A 21,404-nucleotide genomic window follows, 5' to 3' on the forward strand; every position below is an offset into this window, starting at 1 on the left:
AGAAGTGACTTCCAAATAATATAGGACTACCAGAAATAGGAGCAGCATTAGGTCACTCAGCCCAGTGAGTCTGCTCTGCCATTCAATCATGGCTGATCTGTTTTTCAACTCAGTTCTCCTGATGTCTCCCCATAATCCTCAATTCTGTTACCAGTCAAGAATGCAATTATCTCTGCATTAAATACATTCAATTACTTGACCTCCACAGCCCTCTGTGGTAATGAGTTCCACAGACTCATCAGCCTTGGCTGAAAAAAATCCTCCTCATCTCAGTTCTAAAGGATCGTCTCTTCACTCTGAGGCTGGGTCCCAGTCTCTCCTACTTGTAGAAATATCTCTTCCCTGTAAGTTCTATCCAGGTCTCTGATATTATGTAAGATTCAATCTGATCCCCCGTCATCATTCTAAACTCCACCTAGACTCCTCATATTGTCAGCCCTTCATTCTTGGACACCTCCTCTAGACCTCTTCCATCGCCAGCACATCCTTCCTTAGATACAGGGCCCAAAACTGCTCACAATATTCCAGATGTGGTCTGATCACAGCCTTTACAGCCTCAGCAGTACATGTGCACTGTTATATTCCAGCACTCTTGAAATGAATGCTAGTTTTGTGGCTGCCTTCCTAAATGCCAACTGAACCTGCACGTTAACGTTAAAAAAATCCTGAAGAATTTCACTAGCTGGTGGTCTAAAGATTGCACCTAGCATCCTTTTTATTCCTAGGCTCAAGCCAAATTGATTGTTTCTTTGAACTTTCTGAGGCAGTCTCTTTCAGCAACATCCTCCAGGAGGATATTAAATAAATATTTTGTACGTCTTTTCCAAGGAGGTATACACTATCCAAACCATGGTGACAGAGAGGAAGAGACTCTGTCATTAAAATTAATGAAGACAAAGTGTTGGATAGACTGTTGGTACTTCAAGTTGACAAGGCCCCAGGAAGGCAGGAGATGCATCCAATGAAATAGAATAAAAGGAGTGCAAAACTTGCAGGGACATTGCCTATAACATTATAGTCTTCCCTGGACTACTGGAAAATTGTAAACATAATGGTGTTATTCAAGAAACACTGTAAGGGTTACTAGCTCACATGGGAAACGGTGACTTGATTAGGAAGAGCCAGCACAGATTTCTAAAGTCCAATCATATTTAACTAACTTGTTGGAGTTTTTGGAGGGTGGAATACAATGGGTTGATGAGGGTAACGTGTTGATGTGGTCTACATGGGCTTCCAAAAGGCTTTTGATACAGTACCACACGAGTTTTGTCAGCAAAGTTATAGATCATGGAATAAAATGGACAGTGGCAATGTGGATATAAAATTGGTTTGAATGATAAGAAACAGAGAGTAATGGTCAATTAATATTTTTCAGGTTGGAAGATGGTTTGTATGAAATAAGGGGTACAATTCTACATGGGTACAGAAACAGAGGATCCTGGGAGTATATTTGTACAGACCATTAAAGGTGGCAGAACAGGTTGATTAGGAAACAGGCCCTTTCGGCCCAACAAGACCACATTGCCCCTTGGAGCATCCCACCCAGACCCATTCCCCCGATAACCCACACACCCCTGAACACTATGGACAATTTAGCATGGCCAATCCACCAAGCCTGCACATCCTTGGACTGTGGGAGGAAACTGGAGCACCCGGAGGAAACCCATGCAGACACGGGGAGAATGTGCAAACTCCACACAGACAGTTGCCCGAGGCTGGAATCAAATCCAGGTCCCTGGTGCTGTGAGGAGGCAGTGCTAATCACTGAGCCACCGTGCCACCCCAAAAGAGAGCAATTAATAAAGCATTCAGTGTTCTCGGCTTTATTAATAGGGCCATACAGTATAAGAGCAAGGAGGTGACCTGAACTTGTACAATACACTTGCTAGGTCTTAGCTGGAATACTGTGGGCAGTTCTGGGCTTCACGTTATAGGAAAGAGGTGGACACACTGGAGACTGCAGAAATGATTTACAAGAATGATTCTGGGAATGAACCTTAGAATAATGAGAGGTGATTGAAATATGAAGGTTTCTTAAGTGGAATTCATAGGGTAAGTGCTGACAGGATGTTTCCATTCATGGGAAAACCTATGACTAAGAGCATAAGCTCAGAATAAAGGAGTACCAATCTAAAACTGAGATGAGGAGGCCTTTTTTACTTTTAGAGGGTTGAGAGTCTCTGGAATTCCTTGCCACAGAGAGCTTCAGGGGCAGAGTCATTGCGTATATTTATGGCGGAGACAGATAAATTCTTGGTCAGTAGGGGTATCAACGGTTAGGGAAAATACACAGGAAAGTGGACATGAAGAACGTTGGATCAGCCATGATCCTATCGAATGATGGACTAGGCTCGAATGGCTAAACAGCCTATTCCTGTTTCTATTTCGTGTGGTCTTAATGAGAAATTTCAGTTATGAGAACAGATTAAAGAAGTTGGAACTGTTCTTTTTTGAAAAGCACAGGTTAAGAGGAAACTTGATAGAGGTTTTAAAAATTATGAGCAGGCTGGATAGAGTAGATGTGGAGAAACTGTTCTCACTTGTAAAATGAACAAGAACCTGAAGGTACAGATTTAAAGTGTTTTGCAAAAGAAACAAGTGCAAGGTGAGCAAAATCTTTATTATTCAGTGAGTAGTTAGGGTATGGAATGTGCTGCCTGGAAATGTGAGAGAGACAGGTTCATCTGAGGCATTCAGAATGGAATAATTTGCATCAAAACAACATGCAGGGTTATGGAGAAAACACAGGCAATGACACTCATTTGAAGGGCCAGGGCAGACTCGTTTGGCCAAATGACAACGTTTTGCAGAATAGCACTTCTGTGACTCTGAAAAGCTTTGAGTTCAAGTCCCACACTATAACTTGGTGGCTAGGGAAAGTGGTCCATAATGATCGTGGAATAGAATCCCTACAGTGTGGAATCAGGCCATTCAGCCCATTGAATCTACACCAACCCTCCAGAGAACATCCCACCTAGATCCACCCCATCTCTATAACCCTGCACTTCACATGGCTACTCCACCTAGCCTGCACATTATCGGCAATTTAGCATGGCCAACGCACCTAACCTGCATATCTTTAGACTCTGGGACAAAACCCATGCAGACACAGGCAGAATATGCAAACTCCACCCAAGGGTGGAATTGAAACCCAGTCCCTGGTGCTGTGAGGCAGCAGTGCTAACCAATCAGCCGCCATGATGCTAAACAGGTCGAATGTTAACTTGTAAATTCTTCCAATGTTCAACAGGTGGTAACAGCAAAAGAGATTCCTGGTCAGTTGTGTGGCGGGAGAAGAATTGGATATTGGACATTATATGTGATAAATGGAGATTGAGAGAAAAGTGCCAGAATTGAGCAGTCATCATGGATCTATGGAAAAGAAATTTCATGTTTGACAAGCTTGTTAGATTTTTTTTGAGGTTGTGACTTGCAGCATCCCTTTTTCAACCAAAATTGGAAAGAATTATGAATTTTGCTTCCAATTCTCACCCTGATCTCATCTTCACCTGGTCAATCTCTGACTCATTCCTTTCCTTCCTTGACATCTCTATTTCCATTTCTGGAATAGGCTGACCACAAATATCCACTACAAACCCACAGACTCCTACAGTTACCTAACTAAACATCCCTCACATCTTGCTGCCTGTAAGATCTTCATCCCATTCTCTCAGTTTCTCTATTTCCATCACATCTGTTCTGAATGTAATACTTTCGGCAGTAAAATCTGTCTATCTTCTTCCTCAACTAAGGATTCTTACCAGCTTGGTTGATAGGATCCTCAGCTGTGTCTGACACATCTTCTGCACTCTGTTCTTACCACTTTTCTTACCTCCCACAACAGCGATTGGGTTCCCTGGTCTTCACTTACCACTGCACCAGATGCACTTCCAAAGGATCATAAGCCACCATTTGCACCACCTCCAATGAGATGCCATCACTAGACACATACTCCCCTCCCCTCCTTTACTAGCCCCAAATACACTTTCAGGTAAAGCAGCACTTTACTGGCACTTCAGTCAATCTCGTTGACTGCTCAAAATGCTGTCTCTACACAAGACACAAAATCCAGACTGGATGATTGCTTTGTGGAACAATTAAGTTCTCTCTGCAAAAGTGATCCTGAATTTCCAGTTGCTTGCCACTTCAACACACGAAACTGTTCCCTGCCAATATTTTTGTCTCAGGTTTGCTGCAGTGCTCCAGCGAGTTACGATGCAAGGTGGAAGAACAGTATTTCATTTTCTGCATGGGAATTCTGCAGCCTTCAGGACTCAATATCAAGTTCAATAATTTTAGGGCCTGAACACCTTCTTCTATCTCCATTCACCAACCCCACACCTCGAGTCCTGTCATCAATGGACTTCTTTCAGGCTTAGCCAAACCATTTTCACGGACAAAATGAGTCCCATTAGCAGTTTTTCTTTCTCCCTGGCTTATCAAATCCATTCTTTTTTCTGCCTATCTTTGTCTTTCTGTCTCTGGGTTCCATCTCCACCTATCTCCTTTCCCCACCCTTGTGTTCAGCATAAATACTACCTTTTCCTCACTACCATCAGTTCTGTAGAAAAGTTACTGGATCCAAAATGTTAACTCTGTTTTCTCTCCTCAGATCCTGCCAACGTGCTGAATTTCTCCAGCAGTCTGTTTTTATTTCAGATTTCCAGCATGTGCATGTTTTAACTGAGATCAGTTTGGTGTGATCGCACCTGGAGTATTATGTAGACTTGCATCTCCTTATTTCATTAAGAATAAAGAAGTAGTGCAGCGGAAGTTCACGAGGAATCCCTGGGACAGATGAATTGTTTTGTGATGAGTGACTGAGGAAACTGGGCTTGTATTCTCCCTGAGTTTCAAACAGTGAGAAGTGATCTGACTGAAACATAGAAAATTCTTACAGGGCATGACGGTATATGTGGAAAGGATGTTTCCACAGAATGGTGAATCTGGAACCATGGAACATGATCTCAAAATAAAACATAGGAATTTAGGGCTGAGATGAGAAAAAATTTCTTCATTCAGAGTCGTGAGTCTTTGGAATTCTCTACTCCAGTGGACTGTAGAAGCACGTTCATTGAGCACGTTCAAGACAGAAATCAATATGTCTGATGGCACAAGAAGGTATGGAGACAGTGCGGGAAAACAGCATTGAGAAGATGATTGACCATGATCTAATTATGCTCAGTGGGCTGAATGGCATACTCCTGTTCCTGCATTCTACCATCATTAGCCATAATTCCATACTGCAGCATGCATACACAAGTGTTTGTTGTCACAACCACTCAACTCCTTGGGAGTGGAGTTGGGGAGCTAGTTAGTTGGCTGGATAGTTTTCAAGGATCAGATTGGAAAGGGTGTAGAGGAGATTTACCAGGATATTGCCTGGTATGGAGGGAAGGTCTTATGAGGAATGGCTGAGGGACATGAGGCTGTTTTTGTTAGCGAGAAGAGGTTAAGAGGTGACTTAATAGAGACATACAAGATGATCAGAGGATTAGATAGGGTGGACAGTGACGGCCTTTTACCTTGGATGGTGATGGCTAGCACGAGGGGACATAACTTTAAATTGAGGGGTGATACATATAGGACAGATGTCAGAGGTAGGTTCTTTACTCAGAGATTAGTAAGGACGTGGAATGCCCTGCCTGCAACAGTAGTAGACTCGCCAACTTTAAGGGCATTTAAATAGTCATTGGATAAACATATGGATGATAATGGAATAGTGTAGGTTAGATGGGTTTCAGATTGGTTTCACACGCGCAACATCGAGCACCGAAGGGCCTGTACTGCGCTGTAGTGTTCTATGTTCTATGATGTCAACAGCATGGAGTTTGACCACATTCCAACTGGGCTGGATTCATAGCCTACCTCATTGTCCTACACCTCACTGTCCTACTCACTGTGGAGCTTGTGGCACGATAGGTTTCTCCTGCGTTCATGCAGACAAATCTGCAATAAAACAGAAGCATAGGATACCTTCAGAAGCCGGGTCAGTTTGCTGTCTCTGTAGTTGACATATTGGGATCGATTTGCTCCTTTTTCACTCAGTGCATTGATACAATTGCCCAGAGCCAGCAAGGACCGATTAATATGGGCTCCTTCCTTCATTCTCTTGCCTGTGTTCTGAGTCTGTTAACAGAGAAAGGAAAAACTGAGCTACCTCTGTGTTTTCCCTTACCATCTTATTGTTTATCCCACACTGCTCCTTGGCTGTCTCTGTCTTTTCTCTATCAAAATCATCAGATGAATTGAAGACACCATCATCCATTTCTGTTGGAATTGTGTCCTCCTCTCACCTGTTCCTGTTTTGTATCATAGCATTAATTCTTGTGATGGCTTTGCCCATCCTCTACCAGTGTTGCCAGCATTGACTCTAATTCCATCCCTTCTGGTTCTTTCCAGCGTTGCCACCAATGGACTCACTAACACTCACATGATAATTTTTTTGAAAACCCACCATCAAATCATCCAATTAAACTACTGAACTGTTAACAATTGACAAGCACTGTCTACCAGGGGAAGTGCAACATCAACAAAAATGGAGGATAGAAAGACAGAAAGGAGAAAATTAGAAATGGAGCTGGAACTGGAGTGGGAAAGAATGTACTCCAGCCCCTGCAATCACTGCGCACCTCTCTTAAACACCATATCTTCCTTCTCCAAAGTGACCAGGTACAAACATAGCCACAGAAGAGGCAGGCAGTCAGGGATTACAACCTTTAGATGTTATTATTAGTTGCTTCATGTTTCTCAAAAGCCTTATCTGCTACAAAGTTCTCCTTAAGGCAACTTATTCTATTTGTTTTCCATGCTCCAGTTTCCCATGCAGTGCAATATTTGTTATTATTTACTTTCCAAGTGGAGTAGAACAACATCGCTTCATTGGAGGCCTCACTGATGATGTCACCTAGCACAGTGACAATACGTCTGAACAAAAACATACCAACTCGGCGAGCAACAGCAACCTCACTGACAACCCAAGCTACAAATCTTTGCTAAAAACTTACTTTCTTTCTCTTTGTTTCTGTTAGTTTTAACTTCTCTCTCCTCAGAAATTATTTTTATGGAGAATTCCAAAGTATCATTGAATCATAGAATCCCCACCCTATTCCTGTAACCCTGCATTTCCCATGGCTAATCCATCTAGCCCGCACATCCCTAGACACTATGGGACAGTTTAACATGGCCAATGCACCTAACATTTTGGGACCATGGCAGGAAACCAGAGCACCTGGAGGAAAGCCACACAGACACAGGGAGAATGTGCAAACTCCACACAGACAATTGCCCGAGGCTGGAATTGAACCTGAGTTCCTGACATTGTGCAGCAGCAATGCTAACCACTGGACCACCATGCCATTCCATAATAGGGAAAAAACTGTGTCTGTCAGGATTCTTCATGAAGTGCAATAAGCGGGGCATTACCTGATCACCGTTTTTGTACATTTCTGGACCCTCTCTACATCCTTTTTTGCCCATGGCCACTGATATTCTGAGGCTAAAACTGTTGGTGGCTTTCCTGTATCTTAACCTTCACCATTAACAATACTAGCTGGGCATGAAAACCGCAAACCAGAAGTTCAGATGATGTAATCCCATTCTTCAAGTTGAGTACAGCAGATATTGGTGACAGGGTCTAGAAGATCAAACCTCTTCCGCCCTTTGTCACCCACTCTCTTCCCCCCCATTATCATCTACCAACACATCTTTTATTATTAGATTAGAGGATACAGGAACACAACTAAATAAACAGATGCTGTGCACCTGGAATTAAACATTTTTTCCAATTACAACATAAATTGTGATTACAATATCAAGGTAGCTCAGGAATATGTCAGCATGGGTATGATTCCTGATTACCTGAGATGCTCTCTCAGAACCAGCAAGGTCAATCATAAAGAGACGGCCAACTCGGATCTCTTCTGTAATGTTTTTTAGCCGACTCTTTTGTTTAACAATAACCTGCAGCACTGCGTGGGAGCGGGATGAGGTTTTATTGGCAGCTGTCGGTTCTTGCGTTCGTTGTCTGTTGCCTTTTGTAAGCAACTGCATGATCTGAGGATTACAGAAATAAGCAGTTAATTGTAATCAGGCCTAAGCACACCACATTTACCTTAAGGGAAATTTCTGCCATCACCTCATCATGATCTCACACTGACTGATTTTAGTAAGCTGAAAACTAAAGGATTTTACCACAAATGAGCAACACATTTTGCCAGCTTACTACCCAGGCTGTAAAGGTGGATGGCACTCCATTGTTGTTTGAGGGAAAAACAATTGACATGCCAAGGTTCATGGCCTAGCATCTGGCTGGGTCATGGCCAGCATAAAACTGGGCCTTTGACATTAATCAACTCGGAACTATCCACAGTAAGATTTGGACTTAGAGAATTAGCAAAACATATAGGAAAAGTTTGCAAAAACAAGCCAATTGGTTCAATCACAACATCAGTCGATGCAACTAGTCTGGGGATCATAAATAGGTCAATCAGAGAGCTTTGTAAACATCAATCCAGGCAAGAGAATGTAGAAATGCTACACACTGGAGTAGACATGCATGGAGTCTGGCACAAATCTCAAACCATCCTAAAGTGCCTTACAGCTAATAAAACATTTTTCTCCAGTGTGGTCTCTTTCACAATATAGGAATATGCAGATTCAAATCTGCACATAGCTTAAGTCTGGGTGAAAACTTTTCCCCACACTTCTCCCATAAACTTTCCCCTCGTATCTTAAACATTTACCTTCTTGGGGCTGACCTTTCCACCCTGGGAAACAAAGTCTCTGACTATCCACCCTATCTATGCTTGTCAAAATGTTGTAGACCTCTATGAGTGTAGGATTGAGTAAGAATGCCCATCATCTAAACTATTGGACAAGGCCCTGGACTTTTCCAATATGTAAAATACTGGGCAATATCCTGGACTGATGAAGCTGTAGTAAATACCCAAAACAGCCAGCAGAATGGAGATTTCTGTCTGGGACTATTACAGCCATAGAGTCATACAGCATGGAAACAGGCTCTTTGCCCAAACTGGTCCATGCTGACCATGATGCCCACTCACCTACATCCAATGGGCCGCATTGGGTCCATATCCCTCTAGATCCTTCCCATCCATGTACCTATCCAAATGTTTTTTTTAAATGTTGCTATTGTATCTGCTTCAACCACTTTCTCTGGCAGCCAATTCCATATATGCACCACTCTCTGTACGAAGAAGTTGCTTCTAAGGTCTTAATTCTTTCCCCGCTCACCTTAAACCTATACCCTCTAGTTTTCAATTCCCCATTACTAGGAAAAAGACTACATGCATTCATCCAATCTATGCCTCTCATGATCTTATACACCTCAATAAAGGTCACCCCTCATCTCTCCTACATCCCAAGGAATAAAGTCCTATCCTGGCCAACCTCTCCTTATAACTCAGGCCTACCCATCCTGGCAACATCCTCATAAAATTGCTTTACACACTTTCCAGTTTAACTATGACTTTCCTATAACAGGCTGAACAAAACTGTACACAATACACTAAGTGCAGCCTCACCAATGACTTTTGTTCAGCCTGGAATTCTAATTTACACCTCCATTCTAAAAGAACCATCAACCGAGACTGCCAAGGCTGTAGCCCAAGACAGCTTTTACACCTTGGGCAACATGGCAGAGACAGTTTTGGGCCTTCAGAGATATTGGATATTCAACTTCAATTGAAATCCATTCACAGATACATTTAACAATCCACAACCCAATTGACTTCAGAAGAAACACCAGAAACACAATGGATCACATGGATTTGGCACAAAGACAAGGGGGCCCACGATCAGTATAATTGCAGACCCTGATCTCACCTCAAAGAGCAATTTTCCAGCAGCTATTTCCAAGAGTGATTACAGGGAAATTCTAGCAGCTAATTCCAGCAGCTATTTTCCAAGAACATTCCAAACAGCTATTTCCAAGAGCAATTTCAAGAATAATCCGAGACCATCCAAGAATGTTCCAAGAGTTTATAGAGTCAGAGTCAGAGATTTCTGAACAAGAGATACCAGGTACAGGCCTGTTCTGAACCAGGTGAACCAATGGCAACTGACCAAGGCCAGTAGATCCAAGAACTTAGAAACTGCAAAAACCAACTAACCTGATCGACACCACAAGGGCTCAGCTAACATCCTGAGCTGAAAACCAGCAGAAAATAAAAGTAAACAAGTACATACCCTATAGATCTACTATGCATCTCACTGCATAAGTGGACCCAACCCAAACTGAAAAGCCTATGCAGTCTGAAGTCTTCATCTAGCCGCCAGGTACGGCAAGTGGAAACAGCCAGGTGTATTTTAGAGAGAACAAGGTTTAGAGCTTGATGAACTCAGCAGGCCAAGCAGCATCACAGTAGCAGAAAATCTGATGTTTCAGGCCTAGACCCTTCTTCAGAAATGGTGTATTTAAGAACCGTGTTTTCCTCCGCAATGAGGTTAAACTCCCAAGACCCCAAAGTTCCAACCTCCGAACAGGGAGGGAGGGGCGTTTGGTGACAGTGCATTGGAACGCCAAGGGTAAGAAGCCTGATTAAAGTTTCTGTAATTAAAACTGATTTTTTTAGGTCCTAATCATGTTTAATCCAGCTATTAGTGTATTTAATAGTATTACTGCTCTCTGTATAATTGATTGTGTCAATTTCCCTGCTTTATTGCAATTACCCATATTTCTTATATTTTACTTACTTTTTGTATTGTAAATAAACTCAGAGATTCTTTTACCCTGAAACATATGCCTAGTCCCTTCTTCATTTCACATTCCCTAAATAAGTCTCAGAGATAGTAGGAACTGCAGATGCTGGAGAATAAGATAACAAGGTGTCGTGCTGGATGAACGCAGCAGGCCAAGCAGCACCAGAGGAGCAGGAAGGCTGACATTTCTACAGTGTCTACTTGTCTACTTCCTTCTCCATATCGCATTCCCTACTAAAATCCAGTATCGAGAACCAGGGATCTGGGGGTGATTCAAGCCACTTAAAAATCAGAAGATAACTGATTGCAAACCAGAACCCTACAGGGGTTACTCCTCGCCTCCACCTTTCCAGCAAAAACAATCTGACTTTATCCAAACTCTCCTTGTAACTAATAGCCTTCAGACCAGGCAACATCCTGGTAAACCTTCTCTGCACCTCTCTAAAGCATCCACGTCATTCTGGTAATGTAGTGACCAGAACTGCATGCAATATTGCAAATGTTTCCATATTCCAGGTGTTCCTAAGTGCCCCTACCTCTCAGCATGTTAAATACAAACAGTTATAAGCTTCAATACACTCGGTCAGCGATGGAAAAGGTTCACTATACACAACATCCATGCACCAGACATTCCCAAACAATTATAGATGAACTGATGCTCAGGCGTGCCTGTCTGTCCCCTCTCCCATAACCAAGCCCCTTCCCCAGGTTAAATCCTCAGGGTTTAGCCAACTTTTACAAACTAACTTCGCTGCAATTCTACTGCCTGGTAGCCACGGTAACAACTAGGTCAATTCTACCAATCCAATTCTGGCCTCCATTCTCCTGCTCTTGGCTGCTCCACCAATCCATTTCCACTCCCCCTCCCATTCTCTTGATGACATGTCCATCATGGGCCTCCTACACTGCCACAATGATGCCACCCGAAGGTTGCAGGAACAGCAACTCATATTCCGCCTGGGAACCCTGCAGCCATATGGTATCAATGTGGACTTCACCAGTTTCAAAATCTCCCCTTCCCCCACTGCATCCCTAAACCAGCCCAGTTCATCCCCTCCCCCCACTGCACCACACAACCAGCCCAGCTCTTCCCCCCCACCCACTGCATCCCAAAACCAGTCCAACCTGTCTCTGCCTCCCTAACCGGTTCTTCCCCTCACCCATCCCTTCCTCCCACCCCCAGCCGCACCCCCAGCTACCTACTAACCTCATCCCACCTCCTTGACCTGTCCGTCTTCCCTGGACTGACCTATCCCCTCCCTACCTCCCCACCTACACCCTCTCCACCTATCTTCTTTGCTCTCCATCTTCGGTCCGCCTCCCCCTCTCTCCCTATTTATTCCAGTTCCCTCCCCCCATCCCCCTCTCTGATGAAGGGTCTAGGCCCGAAACGTCAGCTTTTGTGCTCCTGAGATGCTGCTTGGCCTGCTGTGTTCATCCAGCCTCACATTTTATTATCTTGGAATCTCCAGCATCTGCAGTTCCCATTATCTCTGATACTATTTTAACCACCAATCACACATCCTGTTTCTGGAGGAGCAGTTAGTGTGGGAGAGAGGCAGGCTGTGATTGGCTGAGCTGGAGGAACCTTGTGTAAGTCAGTGTCTCGAATTGACCTGATACAGAGCGAGAGAAAAGAGACAAGGGGTGAAAGACAACATTTCAAACAGGAAAAGAGAGGCAGGCGAAAGTGAGAAAGGCAGTGCTAGATTTAGTCAGATATAGATAAGGGCCTCCTATGAGACCTCTAAATGTGAAATAAAAAGCTACATTTCAAATTTTGCATTATTGGGTTGAAAAATAAAGGAGACACAGAAAAAAAACTCTTCCAAAAATGAACGTTTCCATTCTGATGTGACAAAATCATACTTACATTACTACAGAATTATTATATATTTCGAACATAGAATCCCTATAGTGTGGAAGCAGGCCATCAGCCCATCGAGTCCACACTCTCTAAACAGCATCCCACTCAGACCCACATCCCCACCCTGTCCTGTGACCCTGCATTTCCCATGGTGAGCTTGCACATTCCGGGATACTGTGGGCAATGTAGCATAGCTAACCCACCCTAACCCACACATCCACGGGCACTGTGGGCAATTTAGCTATTCCAATCTACCTAGCCTGCATATCTTTCGACTGTGGCAAGAAATCAGAGCACCCGGAGGAAACCCACACAGACACAGGGACAATGTGCAAACTACACACAGACAGTCACCTGAGGGTGGAATCCCCAGGTCCTTGGTGCTGTGGGGAAGCACTGCTAACCACTGAGCCATCATGCAGCCTTATTATGTTATTACTATATACAAAACTTTATATTGTCTTTATTATGCTTATTGTACAGAACAGTCCCTCTTGGATATTAAGCATCTCTCGAAGACGAAAGTTTTGATTTATTCTCAGCCCCTATTCCAGCAGTGCAGAGTAGTACACTACTCAGATAAGGTCAAAGCTCATGTGTGTCTCACTGATGGGCTGCAGCACTAGACAGATCAAAAACACTTCCCTCAAACTCTGACAGTCACATAATCCATTTAGCCATTTCAGTGACTAAATAAAAGCCCCTTATAAGACCATTTCTAGCCAATAATAAATATAAACTTTTTAAATTTTAAACTGTCTTCGTTCTGAAAATTAAATTTACTTTCTAAAATCTAATAAAGCATGAAAAACACTTTCTTCTCCTTGAAATAGGGAAAATATAGAATATATTGTTGAAATGTATGTATTTACATGTATTTTACCTATATGTATAAAGGATTAAGTTCAGAGAATTTGTCTGAAGCTTATTTCTCTCATTATTAACAGAGATGGCTGCTAAAAATGAAGGGAACTTTTGAAAGTGATGTCAGGAGAGATAACAGAAGGGGTAGCTTGACAAATGTTAAGAACAGTGTCCAAGCATTGATAAAAAAGTGCAGAGCTGGATGAACACAGCAGGCCAAGGAACATCATAGAAGCAGGAAAGCTGACGTTTTGGGCCTAGACCCTTCTTCAGAAAGGGGGAGGGGAAGGGGATTCTGAAATAATTTGAGAGACGGGGGAGGTGGATAGAAGATGGATAAAGGAGAAGACAGGGTGAGAGGAGACAGACAGGTCAAAGAGGTGGGGTTAGAGAAGAGGTTGCGCAGTGGGGTTAAAATTGTTACAGAGATAGTAGGAACTGTCAATGCAGGAGAATCTGAGATAATATGGTGTGAAGCTGGATGAACACACAGGTCAAGGAGCATCATAGGAGCAGGAAAGCTGATGTTTTGGGCCTAGACCCTTCTTCAGAAATTCCTACTCCTCTTGGCCTGTTGTGTTCCAGCTCTACACTTTGTTATCTCAGATTCTCCAGCATCGGCAGTTCCTACTATCTCCAAGCATTGATAGCAATTTAATTGTCACAATCATCAAGAGAGTCAGCCAGGCCTAACACATCCACAAACTTCAACCTCTTCCATGAGCATCAATGGTTGTACAAATGTGACTGTCGCATCTGGAAATATCCCTGAGCCTGAAAACCCAGCCGAAGAAAGGAGACACACAATGTCTCTTGACGAAAGATAACATCTTATTCACGATACAGTGGGGATCCTCAGGGCATTAACACTGGAGCCAGAGGGATCCAGCACACCTAAGTAAGAACCAAAAGAACTGCAGATGCTGTAAATCGGGAACAAAAACAAATTTACTGGAAAAGCTCAGCAGGTCTGTGGAGAGAAAAAAGAGTTAACGTTTTGGGTCCGGTGACCCTTCCTTAGAACTCAGTTAACTCTTTTTCTCCTCCACAGATGCTGCCAGGCCTGCTGAGCTTTTCCAGTAACTTTGTTTTTGATTCAGCGCACCTACATTATGGACTCCCTAAGGTAATCAAGTCAGGGATTCCCCCTCAGACCCATTGACTCACTACCTGGCACACCAACATATAGACTGGCCAAAGAACTACTATAGAAACTGAAATACTCAGTTGACAGCACTACCCACTCCATCCACTCCTCCCAAGAATTCCTCAACTTCATCAAGGACATCAGAATAAGCGAGAACGAGATAATGATATCCTTCAACGTAACAGTACTATTCACATCCATAAACGTTGACCTAGCCAAAGAGACAATTGCCACATTGCTGGACAAATCAGGAAACCAGGCACCCCAAACACCAACAGCATCAACAAGGACAGCACCTGAAACTGCTGGATCTGTACCTCACAACCCACTTCCCCTTCAACAACCGTATATTTAAACAAATCAGTGGAACACCAATGAGATCCCCATTATAAGGACTGATTGTAGAAGCAGTAATGCAAAGGTTAGAACATTCAGCACTCCCCACTATTCAACCCAAACTCTGGGTGCACCATGTAGATGATACCTTCATGATTATCAAAAGCACAAGACCAGAAGAAACCCATTGACACATGAACAACATCCTTATCAGAATTAAATTCACAAAAGAAGAGAACAATAACTGATTACCCCTCCTAGACTTAATAGTACAACGTAAGAAGAATGGGGAACTCCAGACAAGCGTATACAGAAAGATCACATATACAGATCAAATACTTAACTACACCAAAAACCACTCCAACACCCATAGCTGCATTAGGACATTATTCAAACGAGCCACAACACATTGCAGCAATCCTGAAGTGTGCAAAGCAGAACAGGAGTACTCATATGGAGTTTTTAAAAGAAATGGATACCAAAAAAGCAAAATCCACCATTACCTCTGTGACAGACAAAAATATACAACACAGCCCGGCACACTAGTCACCCTGATAATAAAATGTGAGGCTGGATGAACACAGCAGGCCAAGCAGCATCTCAGGAGCACAAAAGCTGACGTTTCGGGCCTAGACCCTTCATCAGAGAGGGGGATGGGGGGAGGGAACTGGAATAAATAGGGAGAGAGGGGGAGGCGGACCGAAGATGGAGAGTAAAGAAGATAGGTGGAGAGGGTGTAGGTGGGGAGGTAGGGAGGGGATAGGTCAGTCCAGGGAAGACGGACAGGTCAAGGAGGTGGGATGAGGTTAGTAGGTAGCTGGGGGTGCGGCTTGGGGTGGGAGGAAGGGATGGGTGAGAGGAAGAACCGGTTAGGGAGGCAGAGACAGGTTGGACTGGTTTTGGGATGCAGTGGGTGGGGGGGAAGAGCTGGGCTGGTTGTGTGGTGCAGTGGGGGGAGGGGATGAACTGGGCTGGTTGAGGGATGCAGTGGGGGAAGGGGAGATTTTGAAACTGGTGAAGTCCACATTGATACCATATGGCTGCAGGGTTCCCAGGCGGAATATGAGTTGCTGTTCCTGCAACCTTCGGGTGGCATCATGGTGGCAGTGCAGGAGGCCCATGATGGACATGTCATCAAGAGAATGGGAGGGGGAGTGGAAATGGTTTGCGACTGGGAGGTGCAGTTGTTTGTTGCGAACTGAGCGGAGGTGTTCTGCAAAGCGGTCCCCAAGCCTCCGCTTGGTTTCCCCAATGTAGAGAAAGCCGCACCGGGTACAGTGGATGCAGTATACCACATTGGCAGATGTGCAGGTGAACCTCTGCTTAATGTGGAATGTCATCTTGGGGCCTGGGATGGGGGTGAGGGAGGAGGTGTGGGGACAAGTGTAGCATTTCCTGCGGTTGCAGGGGAAGGTGCCGGGTGTGGTGGGGTTGGAGGGCAGTGTGGAGCGAACAAGGGAGTCACGGAGAGAGTGGTCTCTCCGGAAAGCAGACAGGGGTGGGGATGGAAAAATGTCTTGGGTGGTGGGGTCGGATTGTAAATGGCGGAAGTGTCGGAGGATAATGCGTTGTATCCGGAGGTTGGTAGGGTGGTGTGTGAGAACGAGGGGGATCCTCTTGGGGCGGTTGTGGCGGGGGCGGGGTGTGAGGGATGTGTCGCGGGAAATGCGGGAGACGCGGTCAAGGGCGTTCTCAATCACCGTGGGGGGGAAGTTGCGGTCCTTAAAGAACTTGGACATCTGGGATGTGCGGGAGTGGAATGTCTTATCGTGGGAGCAGATGCGGCGGAGGCGGAGGAATTGGGAATAGGGGATGGAATTTTTGCAGGAGGGTGGGTGGGAGGAGGTGTATTCTAGGTAGCTGTGGGAGTCGGTGGGCTTGTAATGGACATCAGTTACAAGCTGGTTGCCTGAGATGGAGACTGAGAGGTCCAGGAAGGTGAGGGATGTGCTGGAGATGGCCCAGGTGAACTGAAGGTTGGGGTGGAAGGTGTTGGTGAAGTGGATGAACTGTTCGAGCTCCTCTGGGGAGCAAGAGGCGGCGCCGATACAGTCATCAATGTACCGGAGGAAGAGGTGGGGTTTGGGGCCTGTGTAGGTGCGGAAGATGGACTGTTCCACGTAACCTACAAAGAGGCAGGCATAGCTGGGGCCCATGCGGGTGCCCATGGCCACCCCCTTAGTCTGTAGGAAGTGGGAGGAGTCAAAAGAGAAGTTGTTGAGTGTGAGGACGAGTTCCGCTAGGCGGATGAGAGTGTCGGTGGAGGGGGCCTGGTCGGGCCTGCGGGACAGGAAGAAGCGGAGGGCCTTGAGGCCATCTCCATGCGGAATGCAGGTGTACAGGGACTGGACGTCCATGGTGAATATGAGGTGTTGGGGGCCAGGGAATTGGAAGTCCTGGAGGAGGTGGAGGGCGTGGGTGGTGTCACGGACATAGGTGGGGAGTTCCTGGACCAAAGGGGAGAAAATGGAGTCCAGATAGGTGGAGATGAGTTCGGTGGGGCAGGAGCAGGCTGAGACGATGGGTCGACCAGGGCAGGCAGGTTTGTGGATTTTGGGAAGGAGATAGAAACGGGCCGTGCGGGGTTGGGGAACAATGAGGTTGGAGGCTGTGGGTGGGAGGTCCCCTGAGGTGATGAGGTCATGAATGGTGTTGGAGATGATGGTTTGGTGCTCGGGTGTGGGGTCATGATCGAGGAGGCGGTAGGAGGTGGTGTCGGAGAGTTGGCGTCTGGCCTCGGCGATGTAGAGGTCAGTACGCCATACTACCACTGCGCCACCCTTGTCTGCGGGTTTGATGGTGAGGTTGGGGTTGGAGCGGAGGGAGCGGAGGGCTGCCCGTTCTGCGGGGGAGAGGTTGGAGTGGGTGAGAGGGGTGGAGAGGTTGAGGCGGTTGATGTCTCGACGGCAGTTGGAGATGAAGAGGTCGAGGGAGGGTAGGAGGCCTGGGGGTGGTGTCCAGGAGGAGGACTTGTGTTGGAAGCGGGTGAAGGGGTCAGTGGAAGGAGGGTTGGGTTCCCGGTTGAAGAAGTAGGCATGCAGGCGAAGACGGCGGAAAAACTGCTCTATGTCCGACCGTGACTGGTATTCGTTGATGTGTGGTTGTAGGGGGACAAAGGTGAGCCCCTTGCTCAGGACTGACCGTTCGTCCTCAGTCAGTGGGAGGTCTGGGGGGATGGTGAAGATTCGGCAGGGCTCAGGGTGGCTGTCTCCTCTGGGGTTACAGGCTGTGGAGGTTGTGGGCGGAGCGATGATGTCGTCGGCCGTGGGCGGGGTTCCGTCGGCCGTGGGCGGGGTTCTGTCGGCGTCGACCGTGGGCGGGGTTCCGTCGGCGTCGACCGTGGGCGGGGTTCCGTCGGCGGTGGGAGGATCGGGGTGGGCGGCAGCAGCTGAGGTGAGGGTGGTGTGTGGGCTGTAGTACCTGGACGTGGAGGTGGTGACTGCAGCAGCGGTTCCGGAAGTTCTGTGGCCGGCGGAGGCCGATGTGACGTCATCGGTGGGGTCTCCGGCCGTGTCCTCATGGTCAATGGCGGCGGGTGCATGGTGGGGGAGGGGCAGGGACAGAGTCGGGATTTGGGAGGCGCAGGAATCCTCTTGTGGGTGGCAGGGGCCAGTGAGTTGGTTGTACTTACGATTTTTGGTGTCCAGTAAAGCTGAGTGGAACTGGGTGTTCAGTCTGTGGATCCTGCGGAGGATAAAAAACAGCAGGGGTCCTTTGCAGGTCTGGGAGAGGGAGGCTCTGAGCTGGGGCAGGCTGGATTGCAGTGCCTGGAGGTGCCGGCGCATGGCTGCGAGTGTCTGTCTCAGGACTCGCAGGGAGAACCGCTTCTGAAGGGTCTGAATATTCTGGGTGTAGAGGTGGTCACGGTTGGGGCCAAATTGGGAAGGCTGAAATGTGGACTGTAGTCCCTTGGGGATGATCTGGTTCCGTAGGCAGGTGCTGAGAAAGGTGATGTGGCTGTGGTACCTGGTTTGCTTCAGGACATGGTCGAGCAGTTTCAAGGCCGAAGAGATTACAAGAGAGTTGCAATGGGAGAGAGATTCCCTGAGGTTGGTCCGGAGGGAGGAGGGTAACTTCTTCAGGTTAGGCATCCCTGGAAGAGGCTTCGCAGTGAGGTTAAAATAGTATCAGAGATAATGGGAACTGCAGATGCTGGAGATTCCAAGATAATAAAATGTGAGGCTGGATGAACACAGCAGGCCAAGCAGCATCTCAGGAGCACAAAAGCTGACGTTTCGGGCCTAGACCCTTCATCAGAGAGGGGGATGGGGGGAGGGAACTGGAATAAATAGGGAGAGAGGGGGAGGCGGACCGAAGATGGAGAGTAAAGAAGATAGGTGGAGAGGGTGTAGGTGGGGAGGTAGGGAGGGGATAGGTCAGTCCAGGGAAGACGGACAGGTCAAGGAGGTGGGATGAGGTTAGTAGGTAGCTGGGGGTGCGGCTTGGGGTGGGAGGAAGGGATGGGTGAGAGGAAGAACCGGTTAGGGAGGCAGAGACAGGTTGGACTGGTTGCCCACGGCCGACGACATCATCGCTCCGCCCACAACCTCCACAGCCTGTAACCCCAGAGGAGACAGCCACCCTGAGCCCTGCCGAATCTTCACCATCCCCCCAGACCTCCCACTGACTGAGGACGAACGGTCAGTCCTGAGCAAGGGGCTCACCTTTGTCCCCCTACAACCACACATCAACGAATACCAGTCACGGTCGGACATAGAGCAGTTTTTCCGCCGTCTTCACCTGCATGCCTACTTCTTCAACCGGGAACCCAACCCTCCTTCCACTGACCCCTTCACCCGCTTCCAACACAAGTCCTCCTCCTGGACACCACCCCCAGGCCTCCTACCCTCCCTCGACCTCTTCATCTCCAACTGCCGTCGAGACATCAACCGCCTCAACCTCTCCACCCCTCTCACCCACTCCAACCTCTCCCCCGCAGAACGGGCAGCCCTCCGCTCCCTCCGCTCCAACCCCAACCTCACCATCAAACCCGCAGACAAGGGTGGCGCAGTGGTAGTATGGCGTACTGACCTCTACATCGCCGAGGCCAGACGCCAACTCTCCGACACCACCTCCTACCGCCTCCTCGATCATGACCCCACACCCGAGCACCAAACCATCATCTCCAACACCATTCATGACCTCATCACCTCAGGGGACCTCCCACCCACAGCCTCCAACCTCATTGTTCCCCAACCCCGCACGGCCCGTTTCTATCTCCTTCCCAAAATCCACAAACCTGCCTGCCCTGGTCGACCCATCGTCTCAGCCTGCTCCTGCCCCACCGAACTCATCTCCACCTATCTGGACTCCATTTTCTCCCCTTTGGTCCAGGAACTCCCCACCTATGTCCGTGACACCACCCACGCCCTCCACCTCCTCCAGGACTTCCAATTCCCTGGCCCCCAACACCTCATATTCACCATGGACGTCCAGTCCCTGTACACCTGCATTCCGCATGGAGATGGCCTCAAGGCCCTCCGCTTCTTCCTGTCCCGCAGGCCCGACCAGGCCCCCTCCACCGACACTCTCATCCGCCTAGCGGAACTCGTCCTCACACTCAACAACTTCTCTTTTGACTCCTCCCACTTCCTACAGACTAAGGGGGTGGCCATGGGCACCCGCATGGGCCCCAGCTATGCCTGCCTCTTTGTAGGTTACGTGGAACAGTCCATCTTCCGCACCTACACAGGCCCCAAACCCCACCTCTTCCTCCGGTACATTGATGACTGTATCGGCGCCGCCTCTTGCTCCCCAGAGGAGCTCGAACAGTTCATCCACTTCACCAACACCTTCCACCCCAACCTTCAGTTCACCTGGGCCATCTCCAGCACATCCCTCACCTTCCTGGACCTCTCAGTCTCCATCTCAGGCAACCAGCTTGTAACTGATGTCCATTACAAGCCCACCGACTCCCACAGCTACCTAGAATACACCTCCTCCCACCCACCCTCCTGCAAAAATTCCATCCCCTATTCCCAATTCCTCCGCCTCCGCCGCATCTGCTCCCACGATAAGACATTCCACTCCCGCACATCCCAGATGTCCAAGTTCTTTAAGGACCGCAACTTCCCCCCCACGGTGATTGAGAACGCCCTTGACCGCGTCTCCCGCATTTCCCGCGACACATCCCTCACACCCCGCCCCCGCCACAACCGCCCCAAGAGGATCCCCCTCGTTCTCACACACCACCCTACCAACCTCCGGATACAACGCATTATCCTCCGACACTTCCGCCATTTACAATCCGACCCCACCACCCAAGACATTTTTCCATCCCCACCCCTGTCTGCTTTCCGGAGAGACCACTCTCTCCGTGACTCCCTTGTTCGCTCCACACTGCCCTCCAACCCCACCACACCCGGCACCTTCCCCTGCAACCGCAGGAAATGCTACACTTGTCCCCACACCTCCTCCCTCACCCCCATCCCAGGCCCCAAGATGACATTCCACATTAAGCAGAGGTTC

The 21,404-nt window shown here is 47.4% G+C and overlaps 1 protein-coding gene across 4 annotated transcripts in view; it reads right to left on the reverse strand.

Annotated features, from left to right (window-relative positions):
- The window catches only part of si:dkey-26i13.8 (kinesin-like protein KIF19), a 291,207-nt gene that overhangs the window by 183,577 nt on the left and 86,226 nt on the right, over positions 1-21,404 (reverse strand). For all 4 annotated transcript variants that reach the window (XM_048552702.2, XM_048552699.2, XM_048552698.2 and 1 more), the window contains exons 7-8: positions 7,861-8,055; positions 5,977-6,129 (exon numbers count right to left, since the gene is read on the reverse strand). In XM_048552702.2, coding sequence (XP_048408659.1) covers positions 5,977-6,129; positions 7,861-8,055 — 348 coding nt within the window. The remainder of the gene's footprint in view (positions 1-5,976; positions 6,130-7,860; positions 8,056-21,404) is intronic.

The sequence above is a fragment of the Stegostoma tigrinum genome, chromosome 23 (assembly GCF_030684315.1).
Source record: "Stegostoma tigrinum isolate sSteTig4 chromosome 23, sSteTig4.hap1, whole genome shotgun sequence".
NCBI lineage: Eukaryota > Metazoa > Chordata > Chondrichthyes > Orectolobiformes > Stegostomatidae > Stegostoma > Stegostoma tigrinum.